Raw genomic sequence first — 15,440 nt, 5'->3', positions numbered from 1 at the left:
GTGTGCTATGTCACGGCGACTTATGGCATTGAGGATTCCCTTGTCCGTGCAATTATTGCAAAAGAATGAAATTGCGTCTTCCTCGCGACAGTCCTTGACCTTGTTCATTACAAGGAGGAATCTGGCCCAATAGTGATCTACTGTCTCTTGGGGCTCTTGTCTAATGTGGGAAAGATCGCTTATATCTGGGTGGGTGGGTGGATTTAAGTCCGAACCCTGACCCGATCTGAGACCCAGGGGCGGAGGAGTTTCCGATCTTGGAAGTTCGGGCTCCGGGATGTTGCCCAATAGGTTTGGCCCGCTGTCTGATTCCAGGTTCAAAGCTTGGGCCATGTCCTCCCGGAGATGGGTATCCGGCTCGGAGAGCTCGGGAATCCGGACATAGTTTGTCCTCAAGATAGAGGAAGAATTGCTGCGTTGCTCCTCCACCACCGCTATCTGATGGGTGACCGGCGGAGAGTTAATCTCCCTTTGGTCGGGTTTAAGCCCGATCCGATCATAGTTCGTGGCGACTCCCAAGGCGGCAATGCGATCCAAGAGCTCGTTCAAGGAAGAGAGCTCCATTGGATCCATCTGCTCGGCGAATTCCAAGCCAACGCGGAGGCTGTTTTCGATGACCTGAGAAGTCATCGTCGGCGCAACGGCCGAGCGGGCGGTCATGACGAAGCCGCCTAGTCGGAGAGTTTGGCCTACAGCCAGGGCTCCCCCAGAGGTGATGTTGTCCTTGACAATGAGACGAGCCATCAAGCCTTATGATGACGACACAGTGGAACTCTCAATGAAAGCACCAATCTCGGTGTCAAAACCGGCGGATCTCAGGTAGGGGGTCCCGAACTGTGCGTCTAAGGCGGATGGTAACAGGAGGCGGGGGACACAATGTTTACCCAGGTTCGGGCCCTCTCGATGGAGGTAATACCCTACTTCCTGCTTGATTGATCTTGATGATACGAGTATTACAAGAGTTGATCTACCACGAGATCGTAGAGGCTAAACCCTAGAAGCTAGCCTATGATTATGATTGTTGTTGCCCTACGGACTAAACCCTCCGGTTTATATAGACACCGGAGCGGGCTAGGGTTACACAGAGTCGGTTACAAGGGAGGAGATCTACATATCCGAAATGCCAAGCTTGCCTTCCACGCAAAGGAGAGTCCCACCCGGACACGGGACGAAGTCTTCAATCTTGTATCTTCATAGTCCAATAGTCCGGCCAAAGGATATAGTCCGGTTGTCCGAGGACCCCCTAATCCGGGACTCCCTCAGCGGACACAAAAGGCGGCCCAATGCACCGACCCAAATGGATGCGCGTCCGCTTGGCGTCCGCATGGCGACCCAATTCCGGCCCAATTTTGAGCCGAATTTGCATCGGCGCGGACAAGAGACGGACGCGCGCGCTAACTCCTCTCCCCGGGCCCGCCGGTCGGTGGCAGCCACCACCATTTCTCCCAAAAACCCTCCCGCCCGCGCGCGCTCCCGCTCCACACACGCCATGGACGGCGACCTCGACCTTGACGCCGCCGCCGGCCTCGCCTCCCTCGCCTCGTCTGGCATGACGACCGCCCCCTCCGGGAAAGGCAAGCCTCGTGCCCCGTGCAAGACCGTCGCCGCGCCCAAGCCAAAGAAGGCGCTGATGCCCGAACAACGGGCAAGGGAGTCGGCCAAGAGGAAGGGTCGGAGGCACGCCACGGACGCGAGGGATGAGGTTGCCGCCGCCGCGCAGCAGGAGGTCACCAACGCCCGCGTCGCGGCGGCAACGAGGGAGGCGCTCTACATGTTAGGGTTAAACCCTAGCCAGCACGGCCTCGTCAACGCCGCCGTCGCCGCGGCCAGCACCAGCTCATCGGCGTTTCCTCGGATGGTGCTGCCCGACTCACCCCGCGTGTCGGCTTGCACCCCGATGCCTGGCTTCCACGTGTACTCGCAGGCCTCCCGCCTCGGCATGGAGTGCTCGCCCGACGTGAGGGTGGTGGTGCCTTCCATGCCAGCACCTGCGCCCATCGACCTCAACGTCACACCGGTGGCCGGTGGCTCGTCATTCGGAGGCGCGAGGAAACGCGCGCGGCATATGCTGGCCGGCGTGCTCCCAGACGCCCGCTGTCGGTGTCAAAACCGTCCGATCTCGCGTAGGGGGTCCCAAACTGTGCGTCTGAGGATCGAAGGAACAGGAGGCGGGGGACAAGATGTTTACCCAGGTTCAGGCCCTCTTAATGGAGGTAATACTCTACTTCCTGCTTGATTGACTTTGATGAGTATAGGGGGTACAAGAGTTGATCTACCTCGAGATCGTAATGGCTAAACCCTAGATGTCTAACTTGTATGATTGTGATCGCCTCTACAGACTAAACCCTCCGGTTTATACTGACACCGGAGGGGCTAGGTGCTACCTCTTGAGCATGCGTTGGTTTTCCCTTGAAGAGGAAAGGGTGATGCAGCAAAGTAGCGTAAGTATTTCCCTCAGTTTTTGAGAACCAAGGTATCAATCCAGTAGGAGACTACACGCAAATCCCTCGTACCTGCACAAACAATCAAGAACCTTGCAACCAACGCGATAAAGGGGTTGTCAATACCTTCAAGGCCACTTGCAAAAGTGAGATCTGATAAAGATAATAAGATAAATATTTTTGGTATTTTTGTTGTAGATTAAAAAGTAAAGATTGGAAAACAAACGGCGACAGAAATAGCACGTTGGTGGGAGATTAATATGATGGAAGATAGACCCAGGGGCCATAGGTTTCACTAGTGGCTTCTCTCAAGATAGCAAATTCTACGGTGGGTGAACGAATTACTGTCGAGCAATTGATAGAAAAGCGCATAGTTATGAGAATATCTAGGTGTATATAGGCATCACGTCCGTGACAAGTAGACCGAAACGATTCCGCATCTACTACTATTACTCCACACATCGACCGCTATCCAGCATGCATCTAGAGTATTAAGTTCATAGGAACAAAGTAACGCATTAAGCAAGATGGCATGATGTAGAGGGATAAACTCGAGCAATATGATATAAAACCCATATTTTTATCCTCGATGGAAACAATACAATACGTGCCTTGCTGCCCCTGCTGTCACTGGGAAAGGACACCGCAAGATTGAACCCAAAGCTAAGCACTTCTCCCATTGCAAGAAAGATCAATCTAGTAGGCCAAACCAAACTGATAATTCGAAGAGACTTGCAAAGATATTAAATCATGCATATAAGAATTCAGAGAAGAATCAAATATTGTTCATAGATAATCTTGATCATAAACCCACAATTCATCGGATCTCGACAAGCACACCGCAAAAAGAATTACATCGAATAGATCTCCAAGAGAATCGAGGAGAACTTTGTATTGAGATCCAAAGAGAGAGAAGAAGCCATCTAGCTAATAACTATGGACCCGAAGGTCTGTGGTAAACTACTCACACATCATCGGATAGGCTATGGTGTTGATGTAGAAGCCCTCCGTGATCGATTCCCCCTCCGGCGGAGCGCCGAAAAAGGCCCCAAGATGGGATCTCATGGGTATGGAAGGTTGCGGCGGTGGAAATAGGGTTTCGTGGTTCTCCTGGAGTTTTCAGGGTATACGAGTATATATAGGCGAAAGAAGTAGGTCGGTGGAGCCACGAGGGGCCCACGAGAGTGGGGGGCGCGCCTACCCCCCTGGGCGCGCCCTCCTACCTCGTGGCCGTATCGTTGCTTCCTTGACGTCCACTCGAAGTCTCCTGGATTGCGTTTGTTCCAAAAATGATCCTCGCGAATGTTTCATTCCGTTTGGATCCCGTTTGATATTCCTTTTCTGCGAAACACTGAAATAGGCAAAAAAACAACAATTTGCACCGGGCCTTCGGTTAATAGGTTACTCCCAAAATTAATATTAAAGTGCATAATAAAGCCCATTAAACATCCAAAACAGATAATATAATAGCATGGAACAATAAAAAATTATAGATACGTTGGAGACGTATCAAGCATCCCCAAGCTTAATTCCTGCTCGTCCTCGAGTAGGTAAATGATAAAAACAGATTTTTTGATGTGAATGCTACCTAACATAATCTCAATGTAATTTTCTTTATTGTGGCATGAATGTTCAGATCCGAAAGATTCAAGATAAAATTTTAATATTGACCTAAAAATAATAATACTTCAAGCATACTAACTAAGCAATTATGTCTTCTCAAAATAACATGGCCAGAGAAAGTTCATCCCTACAAAATCATATAGTTTGGCTATGCTCCATCTTCGTCACACAAAATATCCCAAATCATGCACAACTTCGGTTTCAGCCAAGCAATTGTTTCATACTTTAGTATTCTCAAACTTTTCCAATTTTCATGCAATACATGAGCGTGAGCCATGGACATAGCACTATGGGTGGAATAGAATATGATGATGGGGGTTATGTGGAGAAGACAAAAAAGGAGAAAGTCTCACAATGACACGGCTAATCAACGGGCTAGGGAGATGCCCATCAATTGATGTCAATGCAAGGAGTAGGGATTGCCATGCAACGGATGCACTAGAGCTATAAATGTATGAAAGCTCAACAAAACAAACTAAGTGGGTGTGCATCCAACTTGCTTGCTCACGAAGACCTAGGGCATTTGAGGAAGCCCATTGTTGGAATATACAAGCCAAGTTCTATAATGAAAAATTCCCACTAGTATATGAAAGTGACAAAATAAGAGACTCTCTATCATAAAGATCATGGTGCTACTTTGAAGCACAAGTGTGGAAAAAGGATAGTAGCATTGTCCCTTTTATTTCCCTTTTTGGGGCCTTTTTTAATTTGGCCTTTCTCTTTTTCTTATTTGGGACAATGCTCTATTAATGATGATCATCACACTTCTATTTATTTACAACTCAATGATTACAACTCGATACTAGAACAAAATATGACTCTATATGAATGCCTCCGGCGGTGTACCGGGATGGGCAATGAATCAAGAGTGACATGTATGATAAATTATGCATGGTGGCTTTGCCACAAATACGATGTCAAATACATGATCATGCAAGGCAATATGACAATGATGAAGCGTGTCATAATAAATGAAACGGTGGAAAGTTGCATGGCAATATATCTCGGAATGGCTATGGAAATGCCATAATAGGTAGGTATGGTGGCTGTTTTGAGGAATATATAAGGAGGTTTATGTGTGATAGAGCATATCATATCACGGGGGTTGGATGCACCGGCGAAGTTTGCACCAACTCTCAAGGCGAGAAAGGGCAATGCACGGTACCTAAGAGGCTAGCAATGATGGAAAGGTGAGAGTGCGTATAATCCATGGACTCAACATTAGTCATAAAGAACTCACATACTTATTGCAAAAATCTACAAGTCATCAAAACCAAGCACTACACGCATGCTCCTAGGGGAAGGGTTGGTAGGAGTTTACCATCGCGCGATCCCGACCTCCACACAAAGGATGACAATCAAAGAAATACATCATGCTTCAAATTTGTTACACAATGGTTACCATACGTGCATGCTACGGGACTTGCAAACCTCAACACAAGTATTTCTCAAATTCACAATTACTCAACTAGCACAACTTTAATATTACCATCTTCATATCTCAAAACAATCATCAAGTATCAAACTTCTCATAGTATTCAATGCACTTTTTATGAAAGTTTTTATTATACCCATCTTGGATGCCTATCATATTAGGACTAATTTTATAGCCAAAGCAAATTACCATGCTGTTCTAAAGGGCTCTCAAAATAATATAAGTGAAGCATGAGAGACCAATTATTTGTATAAAATAAAACCACCACCGTGCTCTAAAAAGATATAAGTGAAGCACTAGAGCAAAATTATCTAGCTCAAAAGATATAAGTGAAGCACATAGAGTATTCTAATAAATTCCGATTCATGTGTGTCTCTCCAAAAGGTGTGTACAGCAAGGATGATTGTGGTAAACTAAAAAGCAAATACTCAAATCATACAAGACGCTCCAAGCAAAACACATATCATGTGGTGAATAAAAATATAGCCTCAAGTAAAGTTACCGATAGACGAAGACGAAAGAGGGGATGCCTTCCGGGGCATCCCGAAGCTTAGGCTTTTGGTTGTCCTTGAATTTTACCTTGGGGTGCCTTCGGCATCCCCAAGCTTAGGCTCTTGCCACTCCTTGTTCCAAAATCCATCAAATCTTTACCCAAAAATTTGAAAACTTCACAACACAAAACTCAACAGAAAATCTCATGAGCTCCGTTAGCGAAATAAAACAATCCACCACTTTAAGATACTGTAATGAACTCATTCTTTATTTATATTGGTGTTAAACCTACTGTATTCCAACTTCTCTATGGTTCATACCCCCCGATACTACCCATAGATTCATTAAAATAAGCAAACAACACACGAAAAACAGAATCTATAAAAAACAGAACAGTCTGTAGCAATCTGTATCAAACGCATACTTCTGAACTCCAAACATTCTACCAAAATAGGAAGACCTAGATAATTTTATTATTGATATACTGCAATTGGAATCAATATTTTATCACTTTTTGGTGATTTTTAACAATTGCTTTCGTGAGCAGAAAGTTTCTGTCTTTTTCAGCAAGATCAAATAATTATCACCCAAGAAAATCTTATAGGCTTTACTTGGCACAAACACTAATTAAAAGATAAAACCACATCTAAACAAAGGCTAGATGAATTATTTATTACTAAACAGGAACAAAAATAAAATTGAGTTGCCTCCCAACAAGCGCTATCGTTTAACGCCCCTAGCTAGGCATTGATAATTTTAATGATGCTCACATCAAAGACAAGAATTAAAGCACAAAGAGAGCATCAAAGAACACGTGATAAACACATCTAAGTCTAACATAATTCCTATGCATAGGCATTTCATAAGCAAACAAATTATCATAGCAAGCAAAAATTAGCATATGCAAGGAAGAAGAAAGAGACGATAGCAATCTCAACATGACGAGAGGTAATTTAGTAAGATAAAAATTTCTACAACCATATTTTCCTCTCTCATAATAATTACATGTAGGATCATAGGCAAATTAAACAAAATAGCTATCACATAAAATTTTCTCTACATGATCCACATGCATGCAAAGTTGACACTCTTCCAAAATAGTGGGAATATCATTAACTAAAGTCATGACCTCTCCGAACCCACTTTTATCCAAAATTTCATAAGATTGAACTTTATCCAAATATGTGGGATCTAAAGTTGACACTCTTCCAAACCCACTTTCAGTATTATTGCAAACATTATTATCAATCTCATAATCATCATGGGGCTTAAATACATTTTCAAGATCATAAGAAAAATCATCCCAATCATGATCATTGCAACAAGTAGTAGACATAGCAAAACTAGCATACCCAAGCTTAGGGTTTTGCATATTATTAGCTTAATTGACATCAAGAGAATTTATAGTAAAATCATTGTAATCATGCTTTTTATTCAAGGAGTTATCGTGAATCTCTTCATAAATTTCTTCATCACAATTTTCAGATTCACGAATTTCAAGCAAAACCTCATAAAGATAATCTAGTGCACTCAAATCACTAGAAATTGGTTCATAATAATTGGATCTCTTAAAAAGATTAGCAAGGGGATGAGGATCCATAAACTTTTAGCAAGCGAAGATGCAAGCAAAAAGAATTCACATGGTAACACAAGATCGAACGGAAGGAGAGCGAATAAAACGGCAAGGGTGAAGTGGGGGAGAGGAAAACGAGAGGCAAATGGCAAATAATGTAATGCGAGGGATAAGAGTTTGTGATGGGTACTTGGTATGTCTTGACTTGTGCGTAGATCTCCCTGGCAACGGTGCCAGAAATGGCTCGTTGACGGGAGATCAAATCTTGACTTGACTTCGTGCAAATCTCCCCGGCAACGGCGCCAGAAATCCTTCTTGCTACCTCTTGAGCACGCGTCGGTTTTCCCTTGAAGAGGAAAGGGTGATGCAGCAAAGTAACGTAAGTATTTCCCTCAGTTTTTGAGAACCAAGGTATCAATCCAGTAGGAGACTACACGCAAATCCCTCATACCTGCACAAACAATCAAGAACCTTGCAACCAACGCGATAAAGGGGTTGTCAATCCCTTCACGGCCACTTGCAAAAGTGAGATTTGATAAAGATAATAAGATAAATATTTTTGGTATTTTTGTTGTATAGATTGAAAAGTAAAGATTGCAAAATAAACGGCGACAGAAATAGCACGTTGACGGGAGATTAATATGATGGAAGATAGACCCGGGGGCCATATGTTTCACTAGTGGCTTCTCTCAAGATAGCAAATTCTACGGTGGGTGAACGAATTACTGTCGAGCAATTGACAGAAAAGTGCATAGTTATGAGAATATCTAGGCATGATCATGTATATAGGCATCACGTCCGTGACAAGTAGACCGAAACGATTCTGCATCTACTACTATTACTCCACACATCGACCGCTATCCAGCATGCATCGAGAGTATTAAGTTCGTAGGAACAGAGTAACGAGCAAGATGACATGATGTAGAGGGATAAACTCAAGCAATATGATATAAACCCCATCTTTGTATCCTCGATGGCAACAATACAATACGTGCCTTGCTGCCCCTGCTGTCACTGGGAAAGGACACCGCAAGATTGAACCCAAAGCTAAGCACTTCTCCCATTGCAAGAAAGATCAATCTAGTAGGCCAAACCAAACTGATAATTCGAAGAGACTTGCAAAGATATTAAATCATGCATATAAGAATTCAGAGAAGAATCAAATATTATTCATAGATAATCTTGATCATAAACCCACAATTCATCGGATCTCGACAAACACACCGCAAAAAGAATTACATCGAATAGATCTCCAAGAGAATCGAGGAGAACTTTGTATTGAGATCCAGAGAGAGAGAAGAAGCCATCTAGCTAATAACTATGGACCCGAAGGTCTGTGGTAAACTACCCACACATCATCGGAGAGGCTATGGTGTTGATGTAGAAGCCCTCCGTGATCGATTGCCCCTCCGGCGGAGCGCCGGAAAAGGCCCCAAGATGGGACGGGTACAAAAGGTTGCGGTGGTGGAAATAGGGTTTCGTGGTGCTCCTGGATGTTTTCAGGGTATATGAGTATATATAGGCGAAAGAAGTAGGTTGGTGGAGCCACGAGGGGCCCACGAGGGTGGGGGGCGCGCCTACCCCCCCGGGCGCGCCCTCCTACCTCGTGGCCGCCTCGTTGCTTCCTTGACGTCCACTCCAAGTCTCCTGGATTGCGTTTGTTCCAAAAACGATCCTCGCAAAGGTTTCATTCCGTTTGGATTCCGTTTGATATTCCTTTTCTGCGAAACACTGAAATAGGCGAAAAAACAACAATTTGCACTCGGCCTTCGGTTAATAGGTTAGTCCCAAAAATAATATAAAAGTGCATAATAAAGCCCATTAAACATCCAAAACAGATAATATAATAGCATGGAATAATCAAAAATTATAGATACGTTGGAGACGTATCACTAGGGTTTGTACAGAGTCAGTTTATAGAGAAAGGAAGCTTCATATCCGAACGCCAGGCTTGCCATCCACGCAAAGGAGAGTCCCATCCGGACACGGGGGAAGGCCTCCAATCTCGTATCTTCACATCCCATTTGTCCGGCCCATGTCACATAGCCCGAATGCCCGGGGACCTCCTAATCCAGGACTCCCTTAGTAGCCCCGAACTAGGCTTCAATGACGATGTGTCCGACGCGCAGATTGTCTTCGGCATTGCAAGGCAGGTTCCTCCTCCAAATACTCCAAAGCAATTGAAGAAAAGAACTGTATTCGGTTTTATATCTTCGACTTTGTAAGGTGGGCCCTCCATGGTACTTCGGACAGCTTCGACTTTATATCAAATATCATACCCTTCGGTTTCTTCGCCACCACTGCCTCGGCTTCCACGTGTCAGACGAATACGAAGGGTCCAAGTGTTTTTACAGATAACACCCTGACTTTGAAGGGAAGGCGTCTATTTAAGGAGATTGGATCTCAGATGCCATTCGACACCAGGCGAAAATCCTTAGAGCTTGCCATAGGAAACCGTGCAAACATGGCTGGCGCTCCCAGTTCTTCCTCACGCCCCCACGGCCCTCAAAAAGGAGATTGGGAGAGCTGCTCGGTATCCCATGCCCAGCTGACCAAGCTTCAGACGCAGGGATATCTCCCTCCCGCGGATCTAGTCCCCGTTCGGGCGGGATTAACTTCTATCAATGGCGAGGCCCTGGCGGAAAATTTCCCCAATCCTACTAAAGGGGAGCAAGCGTGCTTCGTTTCCTTCATATTAAGAGGAGTTGGATTTCCTATCCACCCTTTCCTCCGAGGTCTCCTGGAGTATTATGGCCTCCAACTGCACAATCTCACGCCGGGCTCCATTCTGCACATCGCGGGTTTCGTCGCTCTTTGCGAGCTGTCCCTAGGCTGCGAGGCCCATTTTGAGTTATGTAGGAAACTTTTCTGCCTCGTCCCCCGCTCCCAAAAGGGATCCATATTCGAGGTGGGCGGTGCCGAAGTATGGCGCGTAGCCGGGACAGGATACTTGTCCGGCACTCCGAAGAAGGCATCCGAAGAGTGGCCCTCAGAATGGTTTTATATTGAAGACGTTGTTCTCCCAGACCCAATCCGGCGAGGCCTTCCCGAATTTTCCAATGCTCCGTTAAAGAAGCGCACCAGCTGGCGTCCTCGGAGCCTCGAGGAGGAAGACAGTGCAGAGATTAAGAAGTTAATGAGCAAGATTAAAATACTCGCCCACTCCGGACTATCTATAATTGAGGTAATGGCGATTTCAATAACGTGAGGCGTTCAGCCACTCCAATCCAGAGGACCCCCCATGTGGCATTACAATGGGGAAGATGACGCATCACGTTGCGGGCACAAGGGTCTGGACAACTTTGCCGCCTTGGCTGCAATGTTGGCTCATCTTTATAAAGGGGAGAAAGAAGATTTTATTCGCCTTAAATGCCGAGAAGGTCTTTCCATGTAAAACCCTGCTGACTGGGTGAGCTTTTGGTCATTAGCCTTACTCAATCCTCTTCCTGAGTCATGCATAGTTGAACTTAATCCAACTATTTTTAACAGGAATGGAGAAAGGTCGTCGCGGGGATCTATAGCCCCGCTCCGCAGCCAGAGGACCATATTCGGGACCTGGATCCCGGATTCAAAGAGGACCCGGATATATTTATAGAGCTTAAGGAGGGGGTCTTTTATCAGGAGAGCTACGACGGCACAGAAGTGGCCATCACAGCCGATTATCCCGGCCTTCTCCCCTCCTCCCACGTAAGTGCACAGGAGACATCTCTTCAATAAGAGCTTTCCCGTTGCACCTCACCCACCGCACTATCTCATGCTCCGAAGGAGCCGTATCGAAGGTGTCCTCCAAGAAGGCGACGCTCGCGCAGGGCGAGTCTTTGAAAAGAAAGGCGGGCGGTGATACTACCGAGCCTCCTCATTCTCCGAAGAGGTATAGTTTTCAACCCGCACTCAGCGAATCGGATGGATTGTGACGTGCCCCGCTGTGCTATATTTCTGGAAGAGCGTACACCGGACTGTATCCGGAGATCTCGCCAGCCGTGCGTCGGACAATCCGGCCCCGGACCCTGCCACAAGGGCCAGGGTTAGTACGGGCGCTACGCCGGATTGTCACCTCCAAGAGGATTCGGATAATGTATCCATCACCAATTCCAAAGTGGAGAGCGCGATGGTCCATCGGCAGGGGAAAGAGGCCATGCGCGATCCAAGTTTCACCGAAGAGGCGTTCAACACCCTCAGCTCTGTGGATGCATATATCCGGGCTGCTCGGGATGGACGTGCCGGAGCTACACACCAGCTTTCAAAGGATATGCGGGTAAAGGCTTTGTGTAGATTCGATAATCATATGCCAGTAGCCCCCGAGACTTGAAGCAGTTGGCGCAACTGATTTAAGGATCGTTGTATAATCAGGTACTCACGGAGAAGAACAACAGACTGTCTCAGGAGCTTGAAGAATGTCAGACCAAGCTAGCTGTTGCCACCGCCAGACTGGAAGATTTAAAGAATCCCAGAAGGCATCGAATGGTAAGTGCAACCGTTTCCGGAAAGTACGATTCTGCGGCAACAATGATTTTTAAATATGCATTGCTTAACAGCGGCAGGGTCGGTAAATCAGTTGGAGGAGAGGCTAAAGGCTGCTGAGGCGGCCAAAGAACATGCCGAAGGGCAAGAAGCCACTGGTCAACGTGTGTTGACACGGACCATTAATGAGAAAAACAAACTATAGGATACCAACATCTAGCAAGCAGAGGAACTGAAGGACGTAAGAGCCCAACTGTCGGATGCCTTGAAGGAAAACAGAAAGCTGAAAGGTGGCATATTTAGTATGTCCTTTTAACCTGTCTTTCATGTGGTCCCTTGATGGAAATTGTTGTTTTACGAGATTGTTCCTGTAGGCTTATTGACTAGGCGGCCTGAAGGGGAAGTGTCCGGATTTCAAGGCGACTTGCTGCAAGAGTTATCCAAGGTTCATGAGCAAGCTCGGAAGACGGTGAGGAGTATGGCGAAGGCGTTATGGACATCCGATTCTCCTCCCGGACTAATGGGGGAGCTCGCAGAGCTATTCAAAGGAGCTCGTCTTCGCTTTGAGCTTTGGAAGGCATCGGCATGTCGAGAAGGTGCACGAGAGGCCTGGGCCATGGTGAAAACACGGTAGACCGGACTTGATCCGAATCATATGGCACGGGTTGGACCTCAGGGACTAGACGAACAAGAAATTCCAGTAGCTTGGTGTATGACCAAATAAAGATAGCCGCCAAATTTTCACAGCAGGATTGTAAACTAGACAGCCTGATAGATGGCATAGATAAAGAGTAGTTTTGTGATTTTATGTGACAATACACTTTATCAGCAAAACTTATCTCCGACCGATTTGTAAAAGATTGTCATGGCGGACCTTCCGCTTTTAGCCTCCGAAACCCAAGGGTGGAGTGTTTCCGAATACTATACCTGTGGGAAACACCAAGTATGTTCGGGAACCAGGCGGTCCGGTCATAATGCTTGAATAGACAAACTGTATTCAGGGAGTTATGTTATATTACCTTTTAACATAAGAAACATCTTCCAGAAAGAATAGTTCCGTTTAGGGTTCCTCTTCCTGGGTCAGCATGCATTTATGCATGACTAAGCTGTGATGCGAAAGAATCATAGGAGTCTTTGTTTTTTAGTAGTTTATACTGCTACGAAAGCAATTCGTCTTTTCCCGCCGACCAATTATTCCCTTAAGAACGCTAGCTTTCGGCTTCACCCGTCTGAGGTACATGTCCGGATGACCCGGCTGTAACAATCGCAGAGGTGCTCCCTTTATGCCCTTGCCGAACAAGCGGGAACGTAGGGCATAAGCACAGGAGCCAGGCAACCCAGCTTGGCAAAAACTTAAGTCATAGATGTGCATATAATGGCGAAGACAGGACGTATATGAGCAAAAAAATACACATATATATATGGTGAGCTTTATGCTCGAGATAATAAAGAGATTCTATTTGAAAGACGCCCCCAGTTATAGTGGGGTATGTACATTTAAAGATGTATTCCCCGCAAGTGTGTGGCTTACCCGAACACACGCTAGAAATCGTAAAACAAACAAAAAGAAGAAAGAGAAAAAAGAGAAAAAAGGTAATGACCAATGTGTCCAGACTTAGGCGTAGAATCTTGGGAGTCTGGCAGCGTTCCATGGGTTCGGCTCTAAGCGATTGTCCGATGCATTACGAAGGCGATAGGCTCCTCCAGTGAGAACTTCATCTATAAAGAAGGGACCCTCCCATTTGGGCTTGAGTTTGTCCTTTTTTTTCTCTGGTAGGCTTAGAACGAGTTCACCTACATTATAAGGCTTGGCCCGCACTTCTCTGCTTTGGTATCTTTGAGCTTGTTGTCGGTAGAATGCGTAACGAGCTTTTGCGACATCGTGCTCCTCCTCCAGGCCATCTAAGTCATCTTGCCGATCGAGCTCGGCCTCTCTCTCTTCGTACATGCGCACTCGAGGTGAGTCATGAATAATATCGCAGGGCAAGACAGCCTCTGCGCCATACACCATGAAGAACGGTGTGTATCCGGTCATGCGATTGGGTGTGGTCCGCAGCCCCCAGAGTACGGAGTCAAGCTTCTCGACCTAGTGTTTGTCCGACTCCTTTAGAGATCGCACGAGTCTGGGTTTAATGCCGCTCATTATCAGGCCATTGGCCTGTTCGACTTGACCGTTTGTTTGAGGGTGATATACGGAGGCGTAATCGAGCTTTATGCCCAGGTTAGCACACCAAGTTTTTACCTCGTCGGCTGTGAAGTTAGAGCCGTTGTTGGTGATGATGCTGTGCGGGACACCATAACGGTGTACGACGCCGGATATGAAATCTATCACTGGTCCAGCTTCAGCTGTTTTAACTGGCTTGGCCTCTATCCACTTAGTGAATTGATCTACCATAACCAGCAGGTATTTTTTCTTATGACTTCCCCCTTTAAGGGGTCCGACCATGTCCAGCCCCCAGACCGCAAAAGGCCACGTAATGGGGATTGTTTGTAGGGCGGTAGGCGGCATATGGCTTTGATTGGCGAAAAGCTGGCATCCGACACAGCATTGGACGAGGTCCTGTGCATCTGCTCGGGCCGTGGGCCAGAAAAAACCAGTACGGAAGGCCTTACTTACAAGGGCCCGAGCTGCGGCGTGATGGCCACCAAGGCTAGCATGGATTTCGGCCAAGAGCTGCCGCCCCTCCTCTTCGGAGATACATCTTTGAAGGACTTCGGTAGTACTTTTCTTGTAGAGTTCACCTTCATGAACCATGTAGGCTTTCGAACGTCGAACGATGCAATGAGCCTCATTCTGGTCCTCGGGGAGCTCCCGCCTATTAAGGTAGGCCAGGAAGGGTTCGGTTCATGGAGCGATTACCGCCATGATTACATGGGCGGAAGGCGTTGGTTCTGTGCCCGAGCCCCCGATGATGGCTGAATCGTGTTCGGCATCTGGGAGTGTGATCGACGCCGGACTGGTATTTCCGCTCTCGTCCTGCCATACCATGGATGGCTTAAAGAGCCTTTCCACGAACGTGTTAGGAGGGATGGGGTCACGTTTAGTGCCCATTCGAGCAAGGATGTCCGCTGCTTGGTTACTGTCTCGGGCCACATGATGAAACTCGAGCCCCTCGAACCAAGCTGATATTTTCAGCACGGCATTGCGGTAAGCCGCCATCTTTGGATCTTTGGCATCGAATTCTCCATTTATTTGGGATATTGTGAGATTTGAATCCCCGCACACCTCGAGGCGTTGTATGCCCATAGAAACAACCATCCGGAGGCCATGTAGTAGTGCCTCATATTCGGCTGCGTTATTAGAGTCTGCACACATGATTTGCAATATGTTGCGGACTGTGTCCCCTGTAGGGGATGTTAGGATGACACCGGCCCCCAATCCGGCTAACATTTTTGAGCCATCGAAGTACATCAC

At 46.6% G+C, this 15,440-nt stretch overlaps 1 protein-coding gene across 1 annotated transcript in view; it reads left to right on the top strand.

Moving 5' to 3' along the window:
• Positions 1-1,897: 1,897 nt before the first annotated feature.
• The window catches only part of LOC123121088 (uncharacterized), a 91,707-nt gene continuing 78,164 nt past the window's right edge, over positions 1,898-15,440 (top strand). Inside the window, exon 1 of the mRNA XM_044541014.1 lies at positions 1,898-2,096. Coding sequence (XP_044396949.1) covers positions 1,898-2,096 — 199 coding nt within the window. The remainder of the gene's footprint in view (positions 2,097-15,440) is intronic.

The sequence above is a fragment of the Triticum aestivum genome, chromosome 5D, assembly GCF_018294505.1.
Source record: "Triticum aestivum cultivar Chinese Spring chromosome 5D, IWGSC CS RefSeq v2.1, whole genome shotgun sequence".
Taxonomy (NCBI): Eukaryota; Viridiplantae; Streptophyta; class Magnoliopsida; order Poales; family Poaceae; genus Triticum; species Triticum aestivum.
The sequence above is the reverse complement of the archived record's forward strand: the minus strand, read 5'-3'. Positions and strand labels throughout refer to the sequence as shown.